The sequence below is a fragment of the Orcinus orca genome, chromosome 3, assembly GCF_937001465.1.
Source record: "Orcinus orca chromosome 3, mOrcOrc1.1, whole genome shotgun sequence".
In the NCBI taxonomy this organism is placed as follows: domain Eukaryota; kingdom Metazoa; phylum Chordata; class Mammalia; order Artiodactyla; family Delphinidae; genus Orcinus; species Orcinus orca.
Genome location: NC_064561.1, coordinates 173,299,227 through 173,321,227, shown reverse-complemented (window position 1 = coordinate 173,321,227; position 22,001 = coordinate 173,299,227). Strand labels below are relative to the sequence as shown.

General features: G+C 47.3%; 3 protein-coding genes across 8 annotated transcripts in view; 1 reads left to right on the top strand and 2 right to left on the bottom strand.

Annotated features, from left to right (window-relative positions):
- DNAH5 (dynein axonemal heavy chain 5) overlaps positions 1-16,758 on the bottom strand; it is a 376,240-nt gene extending 359,482 nt beyond the window's left edge. The window contains exons 1-2 of the mRNA XM_033436578.2: positions 16,715-16,758; positions 14,657-14,844 (exon numbers count right to left, since the gene is read on the bottom strand). Of these exons, the coding sequence (XP_033292469.2) occupies positions 14,657-14,844; positions 16,715-16,758 (232 nt within the window). The remainder of the gene's footprint in view (positions 1-14,656; positions 14,845-16,714) is intronic.
- On the bottom strand, positions 12,602-17,811 carry LOC125963975 (translation initiation factor IF-2-like). Its single transcript, XM_049707884.1, has 2 exons — positions 13,220-17,811; positions 12,602-12,793 (listed from the first exon to the last, which is right to left on the bottom strand). Exon 1 carries the CDS (start codon positions 17,809-17,811, stop codon positions 16,906-16,908), a length of 906 nt encoding a protein of 301 aa, XP_049563841.1. The 3' UTR covers positions 12,602-12,793; positions 13,220-16,905.
- TRIO (trio Rho guanine nucleotide exchange factor) overlaps positions 17,419-22,001 on the top strand; it is a 372,523-nt gene continuing 367,940 nt past the window's right edge. For 3 of the 6 annotated variants that reach the window (XM_049708366.1, XM_033436577.2, XM_049708370.1), the window contains exon 1: positions 18,602-19,195. In XM_049708366.1, the coding sequence (XP_049564323.1) occupies positions 18,982-19,195 (214 nt within the window). In that variant the 5' untranslated portion in view covers positions 18,602-18,981. The other 3 variants (XM_004274483.3, XM_049708367.1, XM_033436572.2) reach the window with 3 other exon arrangements.

The window sequence follows — 22,001 nt, the reverse complement described above, 5'->3', positions numbered from 1 at the left end:
GCTTCACAATACTCTGTTAGTTTCTGTTGCACAGCAAAGCGAATCAGCCATATGCACACACACGTCCCCATATCCCCTCCCTCTCGAGCCTCCCTCCCACCCTCCCTATCCCACCCCTCTAGGTCATCACAAAGCACCAAGCTGATCTCCCTGTGCTATGCTGCTGCTACCCACCAACCAACTATTTTATATTCGGTAGTGTATATATATCAATGCTACTCTCACTTCATCCCAGCTTCGCCTTCCCACCCCATAACCTCAAGTCCATTTTCTATGTTTATCTCTTTATTCCTGCCCTGCAACTAGGTTCATCAGTACCTTTCTTTTTTAGATTCCATATATATGTGTTAGTATACGGTATTCTTTTTCTCTTTCTGACTTACTTCACTCTGTATGACAGACTCTAGGTCCATCCACCTCACTACAAATAACTCAATTTCGTTTCTTTTTATGGCTGAGTAATATTCCATTGTATATATGTGCCACATCTTCTTTATCCATTCATCTGATGATGGACACTTAGGTTGTTTCCATGTCCTGGTTATTGTAAATAGAGCTGCAATGAACATTGTGGTACATGTCTCTTTCTGAATTATGGTTTTCTCAGGGTATATGCCCAGTAATGGGATTGCTGTGTCAGATGGTAGTTCTATTTTTAGTTTTTTAAGGAACCTCCATACTATTTTCCATAGTGGCTGTATCAATTTACATTCCGACCAACAGGGCAGGAGGGCTCCCTTTACACCACACCCTTTGCAGCATTTATTGTTTGTAGATTTTTTGATGATGGCCATTCTGAACGGCATGAGGTGATACCTCATTGTAGTTTTGATTTGCATTTCTCTAATAATTAGTGATCTTGAGCATCTTTTCATGTGCCTCTTGGCCATCTGTATGTCTTCCTTGGTGAAATGTCTATTTAGATTTTCTGCCCATTTTTTAACTGGATTGTTTGTTTTCTTGATACTGAGCTCCATGAGCTGTCTGTATATTTTGGAGGTTAATCCTTTGTGTGTTGCTTCATTTGCAAATATTTTCTCCCATTCTGTGGGTTGTCTTTTTGTCTTGTTTATGGTTTCCTTTGCTGTGCAAAAGCTTTTAAGTCCCGTTTATTTTTGTTTTTGTTTCCGTTACTCTAGGAGGCCGGTCAAAAAAATCTTGCTGTGATTTATGTCAGAGTGTTTTTCCTGTTTTCCTCTAAGAGTTTTATAGTGTCTGGTCTTAAATTTAAGTCTTTAATCCATTTGGAGTTTATTTTTGTGTATGGTGTTAGGTAGTGTTCTAATTTTATTCTTTTAAATGTAGCTGTCCAGTTTTCCCAGCACCATTTATTGAAGAGGCTGTCTTTTCTCCATTGTGTGTTCTTGCCTCCTTTGTCATAAATTAGGTGACCATATGAGCGTGGGTTTATCTCTGGGCAGTCTATCCTGTACCATTGATCTATATTTCTGTTTTTTGTGCCAGTACCATACTGTCTTTTTTTTAGTTATTTTTGGCTGTGTTGGGTCTTCGTTTCTGCGCGAGGGCTTTCTCCAGTTGCAGCAAGTGGGGACCACTCTTCATTGCGGTGTGCGCGGGCCTCTCACTGTCGCAGCCTCTCTTGTTGCAGAGCGCAGGCTCCAGACGCGCGGGCTCAGTAGTAGTGGCTCACGGGCCCAGTTGCTCTGCGGCATGTGGGATCTTCCCAGACCAGTGCTCGAACCCGTGTCCCCTGCATTGGCAGGTAGAATCTCAACCACTGCGCCACCAAGGAAGCCCTACCATATTGTCTTGATTACTGTAGCTTCGTGGTATAGTTTGAAATCGGGGAGCCTGATTCCTCCAACTCCGTTTTTCTTTATCAAGATTGCTTTGGCAATTCGGGGTCTTTTGTGTTTCCATATGAACTGTAAAGTTTTTTGTTTTAATTCTGTGAAGAATGCCATCGGTAGTTTGATAGGGATTGCATTGAATCTGTAGATTGCTTTGGGTCGTATAGTCATTTTCACAATATTGATTCTTCCAATCCAGAACATGGTATATTTCTCCATCTGTTTATGTCAACTTTGATTTCTTTCATCAGTGTTTTATAGTTTTCTGAGTACAAGTCTTTCACCTCCTTAGGCAGGTTTATTCCTAGGTATTTTATTCTTTTTGTTGCAGTGGTAAATGGCAGTGTTTCCTTAATTTCTCTTTCTGATTTTTCATTGTTGGTGTATAGGAATGCCAGAGATTTCTGTGCATTAATTTTCTATCCTGCAACCTTACCAAATTCATTGATTACTTCTAGTAGTTTTCTGGTGGCATCTTTATGATTTTCTATGCATAGTATCATGTCATTGGCAAACAGTGACCTTTTAACGTCTTATTTCCAATTTGTATTCCTTTTATTTCATTTTCTCCTCTGATTGCTGTGGCTAGGACTTCCAAAACTATGTTGAATAAGAGTGGCGAGAGTGGACATCCTTGTCTTGTTCCTGATCTTAGTGAAAAGGTTTTCAGTTTTTTGCCATTGAGTATGATGCTTGCTGTAGGTTTGTCATGTATGGCCTTTATTATGTTGGGGCAGGTTCCCTCTATGCCCGTTTTCTGGAGAGTTTTTATCATAAATGTGTGCTGAATATTGTCAAAAGCTTTTTCTGCATTTATTGAGTTGATTGTATAGTCTTTATCCCTTAATTTGTTAATGTGGTATATCACATTGACTGATTTGCATATATTGAAAAGAATCCTTGCATCCCTGGGATAAATCCCACCTGATCATGGTGTATGATCCTTTTAATATGTTGTTGGATTCTTTTTTCTAGCATTTTGTTCAGGACTTTTGCATCTATGTTCATCAGTGATACTGGTCTATAACATTCTTGTTTTGTGATATCTTTTTCTGGTTTTGGTGTCATGGTGATGGTGGCTTTGTAGAATGAATTTGAGAGTGTTTCTCCCTCTGCAATTTTTTGGAAGAATTTGGGAAGGATCGGTGTTAGCTCTTCTCTAAATGTTTGATAGAATTTGCCTGTGAAGCCATCTGGACCTGGACTTTTGTGTGTTGGAAGATTTTAATTACGGTTTCAATTTCATTACTTGTGATAGGTCTGTTTATATTTTCTAATTCTTCCTGGTTCAGTCTTGGAAAATTGTACTTTTCCAAGAATTTGTCCATTTCTTCATGGTTGTCCATTTTATTGGCATATAGTTGTTTGTAGTAGTCTCTTATAATCCTTTGTATTTCTGTGGTGTCAGTTGTGATTTCTCCTTTTTCATTTCTAATTTTATTGATTTGCGTCCTCTCCCTTTTTTTCTTGATGAGTCTGGCTAAGGGTTAATCAATTTTGTTTATCTTCTCCAAGAACGAGCTTTTAGTTTTATTGATCTTTGCTATTGTTTTCTTTGTTTCTATTTCATTTATTTCTGCTCTGATCTTTATGATTTCTTTCCTTCTACTGACTTTGGGTTTTCTTTGTCCTTCTTTCTCTAGTTGTTTTAAATGTAGGGTTAGATTGCTTATTTGAGATTTTTCTTGTTTCTTGAGGCGAGATTGTATTGCTATAAAATTTCCTCTTAGAACTGCTTTTGCTGCATCGCATAGGTTTTGGGTCACCGTGTTTTCACTGTCCTTTGCTTCTACGTATTTTTTTATTTCTTCTTTGATTTCTTCAGTGATCTCTTAGTTACTTAGTAGCACACTGTTTAGCCTCCATGTATTTGTGTTTTATTACAGTTTTTTTCCTGTAATTGATTTCCAATCTCATAGCGTTGTGGTCAGAAAAGATGCTTGATATGATTTCAACTTTCTTAACTTTTCGAGGCTTGATTTGTGACCCAAGATGTTATCTATCCTGGAGAATGTTTCATGCGCACTTGAGAGGAAAGTGTATGCTGCTACTCTTGGGTGGAATGTTCTATAAACATCAATTAGATCTCTCTGGTCTATTGTATCATTAAAAGCTTGTGTTTTCTTATTTATTTTCTGTTTGGATGATCTGTCCATTGGTGAAGGTGGGGTGTTAAAGTCCCCTACTATTATTGTGTTACTGTCGATTTCTCCTTTCATGGTTGTTAGCATTTGCCTTACGTATTGAGGTGTTCCTAAGTTGGGTACATAAATATTTGTAATTGTTATATCTTCTTCTTGGATTGACCCCTTGATCATTATGTAGTGCCCTTCCTTATCTCTTGTAACTGTCTTTATTTTAAAGTCTATTTTATCTGATATGAGTATTGCTACTCCAACTTTCTTTTGATTTCCATTTGCATGGAATATCTTTTTCCATCCCTTCACGTTCAGCCTGTATGTGTCCCTAGGTCTGAAGTGGGTCTCTTATAGACAGCATATATATGGGCCTTGTTTTTGTATCCATTCAGCCAGTGTCTTTTGGTTGTGACATTTAATCCATTTACATTCAAGGTTATTATCAATACGTTATGTTCCTATTAACATTTTCTTAATTGTTTTGGGTTTGTTTTTGTGGGTCTTTTTCTCCTCTTGTGTTTCCTGCCTTCAGAAGTTCCTTTAGCATTTGTTGTAAAGCTGGTTTGGTGGTGCTGAATTCTCTTAGCTTTTGCTTGTCTGAAAAGCTTTTGATTTCTCCATCAAATCTGAATGAGATCCTTGCTGGGTAGAGTAATCTTGGTTGTAGCTTTTTCTCTTTCATCACTTTATCCTGCCACTCCCTTCTGGCCTGCAGAGTTTCTGCTGAAAAATCAGCTGATAACCTTATGGGGATTCCTTTGTATGTTATTTTTTGTTTTTCCCTTGCTGCTTTTAATATCTTTTCTTTGTATTTAATTTTTGTTAGTTTGATTAATATGTGTCTTGGCATGTTTATTCTAGAGTTTATCCTGTTTGGGACTCTCTGTGCTTACTGGACTTGGGTGACTATTTCCTTTCCCATGTTAGGGAAGTTTTCAACTATAATCTCTTCAAATATTTTCTCAAACCGTTTCTTTTTCTCTTCTTCTTCTGGGACCCCTATAATTGGAATGTTGGTGTGTTTAGTGTTGTCCCAGAGGTCTCTGAGACTGTCTTCAGTTCTTTTCATCCTATTCTCTTTATTCTGCTCCTTGACAGTTATTTCCACTACTTTGTTTTCCAGCTCACTTATTCGTTCTTCTGCCTCAGTTATTCTGTTAATTGATTCCTTCCAGTGTATTTTTCACTTGAGTTATTGTGTTGTTCATCTCTGTTTGTTTGTTCTTTAGTTCTTCTAGATCTTTGTTAAACCTTTCTTGTATTTTCTCAGTCTGTGCCTCCATTCTATTTCCGAGATTCTGGATCATCTTTACTATCATTACTCTGAATTCTTTTTAAGGTAGATTGCCTATTTGTCTTGTATGTTTTTGCCTTGCTCCTTCATCTGTGTCATATTTTTTTGCTGTCTCATCTTTTTTTTTCCTTTTTTTTTTATGAGTGGGATTGTGTTCCTGTCTTACTGGTTGTTTGGCCTGAGGCTTCCAACACTGGAGTTTGTAGGCTTTTGGGTAGAGCTGGGTCTTGGTGCTGAGACGAACTCCGTGAGACTTCACACCGATGAATATTCCCTGTGGTCTGAGGTTCTCTGTTAGTCCAGTGGTTCGGACCTGGAACCCTCACCGCAGGAGCTTCAGCCCGACCCCAGATTTGTGAACCAAGATCCCGCAAGCCACCTGGGGCAGAAAGAAAAGAAAAAAAGAACGATAACAAGTAAAAAATAAAATTAGAGTAGGAAACTAACAGATATGTTAGGAAGAATGTAAAAATATAGATCACAACAACCGGAAGGTACATTAGTACCACAATAGTAAAAAAGAGGAGGGAAAAGAAAAAAATGGTCGGGTAAGGCCTTGGCTGTGGAGGGTAGGGGACTAAGCAAGGGTGAGTTTAGGTGGTGGGCAGGGCCAATGCTCAGGACCCACAGGGCTGGAAAAGGCCCTGGGGGCTGTGGGGGGAGGAGTTTAGGGTCAAGGAACAGAAGGGGCCCAGGTGTGTCCCCCACACCTGGTCTCAGAGGACAGGGGACCTCACCTGGGAGCCCAGCAGCCTTCCTGGGCTCTAGTTGGCAGGGGGCAAACTCTCTCCTCTCCTCTGCTGCTCCTCCAGTCTCGGAGGCCCCCTTCCGCCTGCCTCTCCTGATCTCCCTGGCCTCCCTCCTATGCCCGCTGGACCCATGCAGCCTGGAGGGGGCTTTGGAGGGCAGGGGATCCGCCTGGGAGCTCAGCAGGCTCCCTGTCCCGAGCGGGCACGGCAATCGCACTCTGCTCCTCTTCTGCTCCTCCTGGAGGGCACCTCCTGCCTACATCTCCTGATCTCCCCGGCCTCAGGGGCACTGAGTCTGTCTGGCCTCCACTTTTCCTCCCCCCTCAGTGCCCCTACTTCCTACCAGTTCACTTTGGGGTTCCTCCCGTCTCCTTGGGCATCAGGGTCCCCCACCAGCGGCCCACATATTCTCTTTTGTAATCATAATTGTCTTGTCAAGTGACTGGGTCTTATCCTTCCAACTATGTCTTGTCACTTGGAGCTCCAGGCACAGGGTCATGCTCAGACAGGTGCCGAGTGTTGGCTGACTCAGGATTTCCAAATGCTGGAGCCACTTCCTCATGTCGTCCTTTGCCCACTAGATGTGCCCTCTACCTTTCTTCACTCCTCGCCATCCTCAGGGGTCTGATGGCTATGGACTCATCCACAGCCTCCCTTGTTCTTGCTCCTAGTCGGGTGCAGCCAATGGGAGGCACAGGCAGCAGGTAGAGGGTGGGAGGAGAGAGACACTGGACTGTTTATTTCTCTGGCTTCCTCCCTGTTGAACTATGGGGTCACAAGTAAACCACTGGATCCGGAAATTGTACCAAGGGCCGCTTGTTTGCCTCTCATTCCACAGTCTCTAGGAAGGTCCACTCTTCCATGGGTTTTGCTATGATTCTCTCCTGGCACTTTGCAACTTCTTCAGTACTTAACCAAAGACCGTGCAGTTCATAAGACTGTGCAGTTCAAGGGAAGCAACTGCCACAGACACCTCCTTTAGGAAAGATCCCTGAACCTCTCTGGCTAGTGGGGGAAGAGCACCATCCATTATGCTGCTCAGGGACAGCACCTGCCATGGGGGATTCCCAGCTGGCCCTGTGAGACCGGTCAGTTGAGGATGGTGGGTTGTATGGTCAGATCCCTGAATATCATGGTTGTTAGCACATTTTACCCCCGGGAGGAACCCCTCAAAGGTCTCTACTACTGCAGCAGCCTGTTTTGGACAATTTCACCTTTTCTTCCTTTATGTGAGGGCCTAAGAATTTCCCGAAATGCAGTCTTAATGCATTTGAGCTGCTATAACAAAACACCATAAACTAGGTGGCTTAGAAACAACAAGGATCGATTTGTTACACTTCTGGAGGCTGGGAAATCCAAAATCATGGTGCCGGCAGATTCAGTGTCTAGCAAGGCTTTTCTTCCTGGATGACTGTCTTTTCACTGTAACCCTGTGGAAGGGGCACGGGAGTTCTGTGGAGCCTCTTTTATAAGGGCACTAATTCCATTCATGGGGACTCCACCTCATGACATAATCACCTCCTGGTACCATCACCTTGGGGGGTAGGATTCCAACATATAAATCTTGCAGGGATACATTCAATCCATAGCACCTGCCCTGACATTCTACTGCCTTGTTTTGAATTAGCCACAGCTGTATCTACCAGATTCCATTTGTATTTATTTCTTTTTCAACAGCTTTTTTGAGATATAATTCATATACTACACAATTCGCCCATTTTAAGTACACAACTCAATGCTCCCTCCCTCAGCCCCTGGCAACCACTAATGTACTTTCTGTCTCCATGGATTTGCCTACTCTGGATATTTTTATATAAATAGAATTATACAATATGTGGCCTTTTGTGACTGGCTTCTTTCACTTAGCATAATGTTTTCAAGATTCATCTGTGCTGTAGCAGGTGTCAGTACTTCATTCCTTTTACGGCTGAATAATATTCCATCGCGTGGATATACATTTTCTTCATACATTCAACAATTGATGGCAGTTGGATTGTTTCCAGTCTTTTGCTATCATGAATAATGCTGCCGTGAACATTTGCATAGAGATTTTTGTGTGGACGCAAGTTTTCATTTCTCTTGGTTATATATCTAGGACGAGAGTAGCTGGGTCATATGGTAACTCTATGTTTAACTTTTTGAAGAACTGCCAAACTGTTTTCTGAAGTGGCTGCACCATTTTACATTCCCACCAACAAGGAATGAGATTCTAGCTTCCCTACATCCTTGTAAGAACTTGTTTCTGGATGCCTTTTTGATTACAGCCATTCTAGTGGGTGTGAGGTGGTATCTCACTGTGGTTTGGTTTGCACTTTCCTGATGGCTAATTATGTTCAACATCTTTTTCTGTGCTTATTGGCCATTTGTATACAATCTCTATGTCCACAATTCCCTATCTAAAACCTTAGGAACCAGACGGATTTCACAATTCTGACCCTGTCTGAAGTTCATTAAAAAAATTTCAGATATGGAAAGGTAACACAGTTTGTATACTGTAAAATGCTTAATACCCCCAGTAGGCTCTTGGGCTGTATCCCCAAAATCACATCCTGCAGTATTTCTGCAGCAAAAATATGATTCACCCTAAATGAGATAGATAAAGTATACCCATAACCTCACATATCTTAAGTCAGTTTTTGCCACCAAAAGAGTTACAAATGACATTGATTTTCAGAACTTTTGGATTTTGGAGTCACAGAGAAGGGACCAAGCACCTGTACATGCCTTTGTGTTCCATCCAAGGCTGTGTTGTGGGCAATGAGCCTGTGGTGCCACCCCTGCTCCTCTGTGACTCCCATAAACATTGTCCTCTGTAGCGTGGCTCCTCGGGGGCCAGTTGCGGAGCAGAGTGTAAAGACCACGTGTACCACGTCCCCTCTCCTCCCTGGTCTGATATGCATGTTGCCCCACCTCAGAGCTGGGTGGCATTCTAGCCTAGCCCCACGGTTGCCTCAGGGTTGTTGAGGTCACTGTGCTTGTCCAGAGAGAGAGAGGACAGAAGTGGGGGGAGGGTTGTGATGCCTAGGGTCGGGGCGGGGGTTAATCCCTGCAATGACTCTCAGATATCTCCATTGTACTTTCTGGAATCTTTAATTCTATTTGCAGAAACAGAGAAAGGTTGAGAATTCAGCCAATGCTGAAACCGGGCGAATCAACAGTGTGCATGACCATTTTGGGGTTTTCACAGAAGTAGACTGCAGGCTCAGGGCTGGGAGGAGGGTAATTCAAATGCTTGGTCCTTCTCACCTTCATTTCCTCCTTTAAGTGGCTCTCTGTCTGAGGCTTTCTCTTGCCTCCAGTGGGCCCACAGGGTCCATCCTTGAGAAAGCACAGGGATAGCCCATCAGCTGTCCCCAGACTGCTGACTGTGGGCTTTACCAATCCTGTCCCAGGATGTGCGGAGGAGGGGCTCTATGCCCTGTCCCCAGTTCTGCTCCAAAGCCATAGCTCAGTGAGGGTCTGTGACCTAGAACTGTCCCCTGAAACTGCTTCCTTTCCAGTGGGATGCTCTGAGCTAGAGACCCCCTCAGGTGGTCTCAGGAGAAGGGTTTACTCTAGGGGCTAAACCGAGGGGACTGGTGAACAGCCTGGCATCAGGGAAGTAGTGCTGGGGGGCCTCCCTCCCATCCATCCCCTGTAGTTACTTCTCCTGCTGCCTGGTTGCCCTGTCCCCCTTGCCTCTTTCTCCAAGTTTCCCAATTCAAGTAGGAATGAGCTCAGTCTGGCTTGTCTCCAGGTACTTTCTTCCTCCTCCAATGAAGGAGGTAGGGATGGACGAGGGGTAGATGGGGGCTAGCGGGTACAAGCAGTGATGCATATGAGGTCTTCCTGGGGAGGACGGCAGTTCCTGAAGGCCATGGTCAAGCAGGCAATGTTCATTTCTCTAGTTCACTCACCCAGGATCACATAGCTAGTCAGTGTCAGAAGTGGCATTGAAAACTAGTTCTCATTGGGACTTCTTTTTTCTCCGTGATGCTATGTTTTTGTTTGTTTGTTTTGCGGCACGCGGGCCTCTCACTGCTGTGGCCTCTCCCGTTGCGGAGCACAGGCTCTGGATGCACAGGCTCAGCGGCCATGGCTCACGGGCCCAGCCGCTCCGCAGCATGTGGGATCTTCCCAGACCGGGGCACGAACCCGTGTCCCCTGCATCGGCAGACGGACTCTCAACCACTGCACCACCAGGGAAGCCCTCCGTGATGCTATGTATCTGGCGTCTCTGGAAGAAGACAGTCAACTGTACTGGTTTTGAAAATAAATCCAATCCACTAATTGGAGTTCCTTGTTGCTTTGCGCAGCCCCTGATTTTACTCTGAGGCCAGAGATAAAGAAACAAGACGTAAAAAGAGGTCCGAGGTTGAAAAGAATCTTAAAAAAAAAGAGTGGATATACGTATATGTATAATTGATTCACTTTGCTGTACACCTGAAACTAAAACAACGTTGTAAATCAACTAGACTCCAATAAAAATTCAAAAAAAAATGTTCCCCCACACTCAGCCATGGTGGTCTCCCCTCCCTTCCTCAAATAGCCAAACAGAACAGGCTGCCTCAGGGCCTTTGCCTGTGGGGTCTTCAGTGAGTAATCAGTGACCCCCAAATATAAGAATCTTCACTACCTCTGCCAAGGAACCAGGGTCAGAACTTTCTGAGGGTCCACACTAAACAGAGGCAGTAAGACCAGTCAAAAGCAGTCAGAGTAAGTGCTTTTTTTATTGGTGCCTTCCATCGCTCTTCTCCTTCTTTCATCCCTCTTATTACTCTTGCCGATGCTGGGTTAATCCACTAATCCTCTCTAAAAGGCATTAAGCGATAAAGGTTTAAGGTGTTAGCGCTCCCAGGAGTATTTATCCCTTACAGAAATCTTGAAGACCAGCAGTTGGCCAGGATCAGAACGACTGAATTTCCCACCTGGTAGAATTTCAGATTCTGCATATTTGGGTCTGGGGACTCACTTTGGAATTCTTTGAGTTACTGGACAGGGACAGAAAGTCAGCGGTTATTAAGTAATGAGCTGTAACATAGTTCAGTTTGAAACCAAGGCAGCAAATATAGCTATTGTCACTTCTCCTGTACACTCTTCTCATTAACATACCAGTAATAATAAAACCTTGCAACTTCCAAATCTGAGCTCATTTTAAAGCCAAATCTATCTTTATCTTTTCTTCATGTATAATTGGGTTTCCCTGCTACCAGAACTTCCAGATCTTCATCAACTCATCCCCTACAAACATGCATAAGCGTGTCTGCACACACGTGTGCATGTACACACACACACACACACACACACACACACACATATTTTTTGTCCCCTGTCCACCTCAGATACTCCCAATTTCCATCCCCTGTTCCTTTGCCAGGCTTATTCCACCTAACTCTCTCCTCCACCTCCCACCGGGTGTCTTTGCTTAATTTGTATATTCTGAGCTATCTCAATGGCTAAAAAAATTACTGGAGTGAAGGAGCTCAAAAGACTCTTACCAATCAACCCACAAGGCCAGGCAGCCATTCCAGGGGTCCCATGTCTGTGACTACAGATTCAGAGCAGAATAAGTAGGGCTCTTGCTTGGACCTTTTAGTAGCTTAGTGGAGGTCACCCCAAATCAAAGAAAGAAGCTGGGTCTATTTGTACTGCCTTGTGAGCCAACTTAGCATTGTCTGGGCTGAATTAGATGCCCTGGCCCCTGTGGGTCCGCTTTCCTCCTTTTACCTGCTCCTTAATCTGCCCCAGGACCAGCTGGGGACTCTCAGGACACAAGTCACATCACACAGTGCTACCCACTGTATGGCATATGGCTGCCCTCTGCCCTCTGCCCTACTTACTTTCCACACTCATTTCCTTAGCAGATTAGTCAAGTTAAATCTCCAGGTATTTTTATGCTCTTTAGCTCAAATTTAGAGTTAGAATTCCAATTCTGGCCAGAGGTAAAGCCCCGTAGCTCAAGAGATCATCTGGACATTCCCATAGTATGTCTGTATTAACATCAATTCACTCCTGAAAATCTCTCAACCTGGAACTCGCCACATTCCTCTAGATTCTTTCTTTTTCTTTATCTTAAGCACTCATCAAATATCATCTATAAGATCAACGTATACATTTCTCTCTAGAATGACAGTTTCGCTCAAAAGTTTGGAGGACGGGTTTAGCTTGTGAGTTTCCTAGGGCTACCATAACTGTAAGAACCCAAAACTGGGTGGCTTAAAATGATAGGAATATATTGCCTTGGTTCTGGAGGTTAGATGTCTGAAAGCAAGGTGCCAGTAGGGCTGTGTTCTCTCTGAAACCTGTAGGGGAATCCTTCCTTGCTTCTCTGCTAGCTTCTGGTAGTTTGCTGGCAACCTCTGGTGTTTCTTAGCTTGTAGATGCATCTATAATTCTCCAACTCCATGAGGCGTTCTCCCTGTGCATTTCTATTCTTATATGGCTATCTTCTTATCAGGACACCAGCTGTATTGGATTAGGGGCCCATCCTACTCCAGTATGACCTCATTTTAATTATATCTGCAATGACCCTACTTCCAAACAAGGTCACAATTTAAGGTTTTGGGGGTTAAGACTTCAACATATCTGTTTTTAGAGGAGGACACAATTCAACCCAAAACAACTAGTAAGTGAGTTAAGACATTGTTTATATATTAAAATAAATATAGATGTGTAAGGAGAAGGAAAAATGCACATGCATTTCTAAGAAAAAGCTGGCAGCTTTTTGAAGTTCATCTCGTGGTGGCCGCTTCGGTTCCTCTCCACGATCCCCAGTGATACAACTTTCACCCGCCTCTTCACTCTCCTCCATCTTTAGGGTTGCTTTGGTGGAAAAGTTTGAGAAGTGCTGATAAAGAACCATAACTGGTCTATCCATCAGAGCTGGTTTGGCTGCACAAAACTAAACACCTGGGACCTCCCTGGTGGTCCAGTGGCTAAGAGTTTGCGCTCCCAATGCAGGGGGCCCAGGTTTGATCCCTGGTCAGGGAACTAGATCCCGCATGCTGAAACTAAGAGTTTGCATGCCACAACTAAAAAAAAAAGATCCTGCAAGCCTCAACTAAGACCCGGCACAGCCAAATAAATAAATTAAAACAAAACAAAACAAAACAAAACTGAACACCCAACTTACAGCCACCTAATTAAATCAGGGTCATCTTTTTCTTGTATGTTTCTATGTAATAAGAAGCCCAGAGAAGGGCAGCTCACTCATCCATCTGTACCATGTGCTTCTGTTCCCATGTTTACCTTCTTGCAGTCACACAATGGCCTCTTCACCTCCAGTATTTTGTCTGTGTTCTGAAGAGGACAAAGGGCAAAGGGCTAAGTGCATGCCCTTGCTGTGTCTGAACTCTTTCTTCTGAGACCTGCCCAGTCCCTTCCACTCAGTGGCCAGCACTCTGTCACATAGCCCTCAGAGCTGGGAAATAGAGTATATTAGCCAGGCATGAGTTCTGATAAGAAGGAGAGAAAGGATATCGACTAGACAACTTACCCTGTGTCCCCCAACTGGCTTTCTCCATTTCTTTTGCCCCATGGCTTGGGGACTGGTATAGATCTAGGCACACAGGAGACAGGCTGATGTTTGTGTACTGACTGCAAGGGATCTCCCCATCTTGTAGGCAAGACATTAAACGCAAAGGATGCAAATAATATAATGCAGTACACGATCAAATGCCAGAACGAGTGGTACTCCAGAATACAGAGAAGGGAGAGGTCAATTCGAGTTAATGTACTGTAGCAGCTTCACGAAAGGGGATGAAATTCGAGCTGAATTTTGAAAGTGGGGCAGGATCAACAGCAGCTGTCATGAAACCCTGTTTAGATCCCCCTACACATGCTCAGATGGCAGAAGGTAAAAAAAAACCCTGTGTGCAGCCTCTTTCTCTTATTGCAGTCTGGGTGAGCCTTCCCGCACGTCCCACACTCAGACACAAAGTCTTCTATTGAGATTTCTTGGAAATGACCCTACCTGAGACAGAAGAATTGGTCAATATCTGGGTCTCAACACTAGAGAGTTCTTTTTGTCCAAACACACACCAGTCATTCCACTCTGATCCCAACACCCTTAGCAGTCATTACCATGCAGTCAACGTTCCCTTTCAGGCCAACTCCCAACATCTAGAACTTGCCTCCACCCAAGAACCCTCCAGCAGGAGTTAGCTTTTTCCAATTGACACTTCCCACGTACCACCACTAAGGGACTGCTGATCTTTCTGTGACTGAATGACATCCAGTTTGCCCCCTGCCCCCCAGCGGTTTTGATATTTTCAAATTTTTGGACTTTCTCCACCATTTAGGCAACAGAGGGGGGATTTGTATTCACTGCCTGCAGGGCAGGATACTATGGGAGGGATGCAGAGGGAAAGAAAGAAGTCGACACTTGGCTTCTGAATTTCAAGAGACACTTCTGGAACCTATGGCAGAGGGAAGAATTGGAGGGAAAGCGTTTATAAATTTAAAACGGAGTCTCCTAAGAACACAAAGGTTATGTCCCAAAGAAAAGATTTTGAAGAAAGCATGTCAAACCTGGAGAGAAGTTTTCTTCCTGCAGAGGAAATAATAATTCTGCAATTTGTGGGAGAGGAAATGGATAGCATTAGACCCCGATGTGAATCTCTGAGAAAGGAAGTCTGTGCCCAGGTGGACTTGAGGGGTCTGGGAGCAGAGAGAATTTGGCCTCACTTTCTGGGGTGGGGTGAGAGGGGGTGGGACTGAGCAGCCCAGTGAGCAGCTGAATGTCTTCCTGACTGCTTGGGAGGAGCTCGGGAGAGGCGCTGACTGCCAGCAGACCTACAGAGGGGGCCCCGGGGTTGGGTGAGCAGAATGCAACATCAGAAGACAAGGTCACGGCAATGCCTGTCGCAGGAGCACTGGGGAGGCAGACACACATGGGACACTCATCGGCACCAGCGCCAGCATGAACCCATAGTGACCAAGGACCGGATGCAATCTCCCCATCCCCATCCCATGCTGTGATGCCACCAATACCTCTGGGAGATTGGCTGCAACCTTGGGGAGAAGGCACGAAGGGGAATGTACTCAACTGACAAAGAAAATTCCTGGAAATTGTTTTCCCTGAACTAGGAGTAAGCCATGAGGAGGAATAAGAGCTGGAGATAGAAATTACCCAACAGAAAACTAAGAAAAAGAAACATGGGCAGCACACCTGAGAAATTTGGACTTACTGAATTTTTTCTTTTTGAGATTCTACATACAATTAAAAATTAAAAAAAAATAAACTTCTATTTTAGAATAGATTCAGATTTACAGGAAAGTTGTGAAGATAGTACAGAGTTCCCATATACCCCATGTCCAATTTTCCCATATTACTCACAATTAATGAATCAGTATTGGTAGATTATTATTAACTAAAGTCCATGTATTATTCATATTTTCTTAGTTTCTACCTAATGTCCTTTTTTGGTTCCAGGATCCCTAAGAATACTGCATTACATTTAGTTGTCATGTTTCCTTGGGCTCCTCTTGGCTGTGAGTTTTCCAGACTCTCCTTATTTTTGTTGACCTTAGTGGTTTGGGGAAGTACTGGTAGACTGTCTCTCATCTGGGATTTTTCTGATGTTTTTCTCATAATTAGACTGTGTTTCTGGGAGGAAGACCACAGAGGTAAAGTGCCATTTTCATTCCGTCATATCAAGGGTATATACCATCCATGTGATTTATCACTGCTGTTAACCTTGCTCATGTGGCTGAAGTAGTGTTTATCAGTTTTCTTCATTGTAAAGTTACTCTCCCCTCCCTCTTTCCATTTCGTACTCTGGAAGTCGCTAAGTGCAGCCCATAGTTAAGGACAGGGAATTTCTATTCCATCTCATTGAGGGCAGAGTATCTAGGTAATGATTTTGAATTTTTCTGCATGGGATATTTGTCTCTTCTCTCTCAATTAGTTACTTATTCAATCATCGAATTATATCAATATGGACTCATGGATATTTATTTTATACTTTGGGTATAATCAAATATTGCTTTATTTTGCTGTTCAAACTGTTACAGCTTTGGTCACTGGGAGCTCTTTCAGTTGGCTCCTGTGTCCCCATCATTGTTCTGGTTGTTGATTAATTAAAAAAAAAATTTTTTTTTTGAGCCCTTCCTTACCTTCTGGCGCAACAAGATGCTCCAGGCTCTCTTGCATATTTCCTGCCCTAGTCCTAGAGTCAGCCATCCCCCTGAAGAGCCCAGGTTCCTTTTACTGAAGAATGGTGTTAATAACAAGATCTGAGTGCCTGGTGTGCATCTTGCTACAGAAGTGTTATTTCTAAGCCCACTCAGCTGACAGAGCAAGGAAATATATGTACATGTACTAGCCCCTGTAAATATACATATCTGTAAATCTTTCTATATATCCATCTGTATCTATATTAAGCTAAACATGAATTCATACTGATGTTTCCAACTCTAATCCCGTACCACAGGGATCATTCTAGCCTCCCTCTCCAACAGTGAAAAACCTGGTATCCACCACCCACTATTTATTTACTCAATTGTTCATTTGCAGTATACATGTGTTCTGGTTTCATCAGTATTCATCAGTTTTGTTTATTGTTTTTTTAAAATCAATCTTGTTTCTCTCTCTCCTTGTTTTCGGCAGCATTGGCTCCTTTAACCTCTGACACCCATAACTTCTGCTCCCTTTGCTTGCAGCCACGTCATAGGCGTTTGTACCTGAATATTTGTCAAATGCTGGCTTGACACGGGTCTTCCGTAAAGCTTGATGTCACCTACCCCTCATGTCCTTTGGTCTCCTCAGCCACCATCACCTTCCCCATTCTCTACATTCTGGTGGGGTAGCTGTGAGTCCGCAATCCCATTTTACAGACGAGAAGACGTCCCCCAGGAGTTCAGAGGCTTGATCTGCTCCCTCCGGGACTGGAGTACACAACACCCATTTTCACGATCTCTCTATTCAACAACTATTATGGAGCCCCGTCTACGTGCCGGCGCCCGCGCTGCGCCAACGAGAAACACACCGGTCCCGTGCCGGAGTCAGCCGGCCCCGCGGGCGAGAGCCGCAGTGAACAGCTCAAGCGCCCCGAGGACGGCCTCGCGCAGCACGAGCGAGCGCCCGGCGGGGGGCGCAGTGCTGGGCCTGGAAAGGGCCGCCCTCGCTGGTCAGAGCGCTCCTGCTCCTTCCAAGGGTTGCAGCTGCGGGGGAGAAGGAGCAAGACTGAACGCTCCCACAGGCATCCGCCGGCTCTCTGGGCGACCGGCACCCCGGCGCCGCCCCGCCTCTCCCGCCAGGCCCCGCCCACCATAGGCCCCGCCCACCCGCCGAGCCCACGCTCCGGCCCCTGACGATATTCGCCGGAAATTGCCGAAGCCCCTCTTTTTTTTTTTTTTCCTTCCTCTCTCCTTTCCCTGCTCTCCCTTTTCCTTTCACCCGGGTTCCCTCTGCCGTGATTTCCCCCCTCCCCCTCCTTCCTTCCCCATTTGAAATCAAGATGGAGGCTCGCGGCTGCCGCCGGCGCCCGTGATCCCGGAGCTCCCGCCGGCCACGGGCCCCCGCCCTCGCGACTGCGTGTCCGGCACGGTGCGCGCTGCTGCCCGCGCTCCGGCCGGCGCCGCCGAGGCCGTGGCTCCGCGCCCCCGCCCCGCGGCCGGCTCGCGGCTCTCGGGCGGAGTCCTCGTCTATGTGGGCGCGCTCCTCCGGCCGAGCCGCCGCCGTCGCCGCCGCCCGCCGCCGCCCCGGGGCTCTGCGTCCACGCGCCGGGCGCGGGCAGCTGGGCGCTCGGCGCCGCCAGGCCAGGCGCGGAGCGGGCGGCGCGCGGTGCTAGGGGCGCGGGGCCCGAGCCGGGCGCGGCCGCGGGCGCCGCCGCAGCCATGAGCGGCAGCAGCGGCGGCGCCGCCGCCCCTGCCGCGTCCTCCGGCCCCGCCGCCACGGCCAGCGCGGTGAGCTCGGGCTGCGGGGGCGGCGCCGGCGAGGGGGCCGAGGAGGCGGCCAAGGACCTGGCCGACATCGCGGCCTTCTTCCGATCCGGTGAGTGCAACTGCGCCGCTGCCCGCGCGCGCTCCGCCAACCCCGCCGCGGAGGCGCGGTCCGCGGGCCCTGGCGCGCCCGGTGCTCGCCGCCCGTCGGGCCCGGAGCGCGCTCGCCCAGGCCGCTGCCCCGTGCCGGGGCTCCCGGCTCCACACCGGCGGGTCCCGCTGCCTGCGCCGCCCCCCGTGCCGTGGCTCGGCCCGGACGCCGCCGGCTCGCCCTTCCCTGCGCCCGCCCCTCGTTCCAGGGTGAAATCTCCCCGTCGCCCGCCCCGGAGGCTACAGCTCCACCGGTTGGGGCGCCGGCTCTTTGTCTCTTTCGAGGGAGGGCCGAGGAGGCGGCGGCGGGGACGGCGAGGGCGGAGGCCCCTGTCCCGGAGGCCGAGAGGACGGGGGCGGCGGGGCCAGGCCCGGGAATGCGGGCTCTCATCTGGGCCCGTCTCCGGGGCTGATTTGTCCCTGGCCCCTCGTCGACCCCGTAAGCCGCCTGGTTTCTTCGCTCGGTCCTCTAGCCTGTCACCTCCCCAGACTCGATCTACACTTCTGGGAAACGGGGCAGCCATGGCACCCGCCGCCCAGGGAGGAGGGGAGGTGGTGGCAGACATGAAGCGCGGCCGGCCGGGCGATGGGTGAGCCATTGTCTCCGGGGGTGGCCCGGGAGGGACATCTGGGAACGTGGTGACCCCGGGGGGCGGCGCGGGGCCGGCACTCGCGGGGCACTGCCTGGGAGGCAGTGCCAGGTGGCCCGGTGTCTCTCGGGCGAGGAAGGGGGTGGCCGCGGGAGAGGCGAGCTTTGCGGCCGGCCCGCGGGGAGGAGGCGCGGGAGGCGTGACAGGGCGTCCCCGGGACCCCGGCGGCGGCGCCTCCTCCCGCCCGGGCCCAGATCCCGCGTGAGCTGGCCCCGCGCCCCGCGTCCCCGAGCCCAGTCCCGTTGGCTGGCGCGTCCGGGCGGCGGCAGCCTCGGGGCCCGCAGCCCGGAGCGCAGCGCCCAGCGGGCCAGGTGCGGGGCAGGGAGGATGCAGACTCGGCGCTGGAGAGCCGAGGAGGGCGGGCCAGGTCGGGGCCGCGGCGGGCGGGCGGGCGCAGGGCGCGTGCGGAGTGCTGGCGGCGGCTCCCGGGAGGACGGCTGGGCCGGGGACGTCGGAGGAGCGGCCTGCGACGGGGCGCGCCCCGGAGGCCGGCGGCTCACGTTCCTTCGTGGCCTCTTTCAAAATCAAGTCGCCAGATTCGGTGAGATCAGTTCGGTAATCCGGGTCACAGGGAGCAGTTTGCAGCGGGAGGGCGATGGTCGGAGGCAGAAGTGAGCAGTGCCGGTGCATCCCTGGTTTAGTACTGTCTTCCCTCTTTTCTTGGTCCTTGTCAGGTGGGGTTACTTTTGAGTCGTCGTAAGAGATTGGTTGTGGCTGGGAGTGACATACGCCGACTCAACACTGTCAGCTTGGGGTTAATATACTCCCCACTGCGCCCTCTCCCCGCGAGGTCCCCGCAGAAAGCAGAGGTTTAGAAAATCATGAACTCCTTCAAATGAAAGCATTTTATTTTGTGCAACTAGCCCGATAGAGAAGACCCGTCTTACCTCTTAATAGCAGACCTGGGACGTCTTCCCTTCATGCCCTGCAGCTAAGTCTAGTATGTCTTCTCCCTGTTTTTACCACCTGTCACAGAATAATGGATTCTGTGCAGAATTCAGCTCCTTTCTCTTAGAAAGGCGCCTGTGCCCTGGTGGTGGAATTTTTGGTGCTTTCTGAGACCAGACTTTCTTATATCTTTATTATGCATAGTAGAGAAATCACTTCTTTCGCTCCGAAGAGCCTCAAAAGACATCAGGTTGGACTGGCTGCTCACAGAAAACTTGCTCCCAGTCAGTGTGGCTGTCCTCAGGCTTTACCTGGCGAGGTAAGTCTGTTGGTGGCCATGCCTAGGCCTGTGCTTCTGCTCCTCTGCTTGGTCTCCTGTACATGTTCAGTTTGGGGCAGAGCCAGTCGGTGCTGCCTACGGGTTTATTCCTTTCTTCCTCCTTCCAAAATGATTGGGCAAACTGCCCCTTTAGTTATCTGACTTGGAATCAGGAACCAGAGTAGATTTTAAGTAGGCAGCGGTTGCGCTGTCCCATCCCAGGGGTAGCCTGGAACATCTTTTAAAAGTGCTTTTCCCTCCTTTGGGCAACTCTGAATCCCTGACCTAGATCTTGGCTCCAGCATCTAGGGCAGTGATATCTGGCAGAGGGAGGGTGGAGAGGGACCATTCATTTGGATTGGTCGGGTGGGATGGGACGAACGTTTAGACAGATGAAGCAGGAGGACCCTGGGTGGGGACCTCACCTGGTAGAATGGCTCAGGCAGGGGTCCTCCTGGGCAGTTCGGGTTGAATGTGGATGGCTGAACAGAGAGGTCAAGTCCGTTAGTAAAATCGAACATTTTTTCCTAAGATGTAGAAACACAGGAAATAGGTTCTCGTTGATGGGGTGGACAGATCAGGGTGTGAACATTTTCCTAGGGTGTCGTGAGCCTGGTACTTAAGATTGCCAGTCTGACTTAGACAAGGAGTTTCTACTGGTTGCCTTTCATTTCTTGGCCCTGGAACTGTTTGCTTGGCTGCCTTATTTTCTTTCCTCCTTTTTGTTCCTTGTCTGTCCTGCATTAAATTTTATCCTTGTAGTCACTGATTGAAAACTGGTACCCATGGTTGGATGAAAGAAGGAGAATTTAGCTTGATAGAACTTTTAAATAATTAGAGCAGTTCAGGCATAGAAGGGGCCGTCATGATTACTGGACACACTCAAGCAGGGGCACTGCCACCTGCCAGGGTTCGGAGCTGGGTGCTGGGGGCAGGACTCCTGCACTTGGAGAGGGTCTCGGGAGATGGCTCAGGGGCTGTTTCCTCCTTGGATTCCGTAGTTCCCTCTGAGCCCCCAGCACCTAGTGGTTATTCTTCACTTTTCTTTTAAAAAGGCATCACAAACGTGAGCTGGTCCATTAAAAAAAAAATTTTTTTTAAAAATTTTATGGAAGAGGAAGCAGGCTTCTAGGGAGGTTGAATGACTTGCTCAGAGTGGAGCTCCGGTAGAGGTGGGGTCAGGACCGGGAAGCATGCCCCTGACTCTGGGCTTCTTTCCCGGAAGCCTATCATGGCCAGGACTTTGCCTACATTAATTCTCAGTCCCACCGGGACCACTCACTTTTATTGCCAGTCTCTTTTGGGGCTCTGTTCTTGTGGCAATAAGTCATTCTTTCAGAGCTTTCCCTTTAACCTTTCTAGAGTGTGTGTGGGGTACTTACATAAATGCATTATTTTTAACCTGCTTGGCATGTTTTAGGTTGGCATTAAATGAATGTGCAGAGAATAAGGGTTTGTGGTTATTATGAAGCGTCACGGCTCATCGTGCTGTGTTCCTTTCATTACTAAATCTTATTCTGGACTCCTGGCTGCAGCGCTTCTGTTTCCAATGGAATATGTGAAGACAGTCGAATCTGTTCCTTAGTGAGGGAGCAGTCTGCATATCCTTCTATGTTGGTATAATGATCTCCTCGTGGAATATCGAGGGAACTTGTCTTTGTATTTATGCTTCTAACACCACTTAAGTAGCTGGCTTCTGAGCTTGTGTTGCTGCTGCTTTGTATATTTAGAAGCCTGGTGGCTTTGGTCTTTGTTAGCACCAATAATAATTATCAGTTGGTCCTTGTTACCCTCAGTGTTTTGAAAAGGAAAGTTGAAGAAAATGAAACTTGATAGTGAATGTTGGTTTCCCCATTCTCAGTGGCACAGTGAGGCTCAGTTTTAGAGGAGAGCAAAGAGATAGCTGAAAATATCCTGTAAGTGATTTTCAAGAAATCAAAGAACAGTAAAACAATCATTGAAGGAAACTTATCCGTTGAGAGCTTGTAAACTGACTTACTGACATGGAATATTATATTTTTTCCTTTGCGATTTAACCATCCAAGATTCAAATGAAGATTTAGATGAAGCCATTTAAACCATTTAAATGATTAACCAAGATTTAAATGAAGCCAGTGGTTCTGTTTGAGATGGGGCATGG

Coding starts and splice junctions, on each gene's coding strand:
- LOC125963975 (XM_049707884.1), bottom strand. CDS start 17,811: ATGGCTGCGGCGGCGCCCGCGGCCGCGCCCGGCTCGGGCCCCGCGCCC.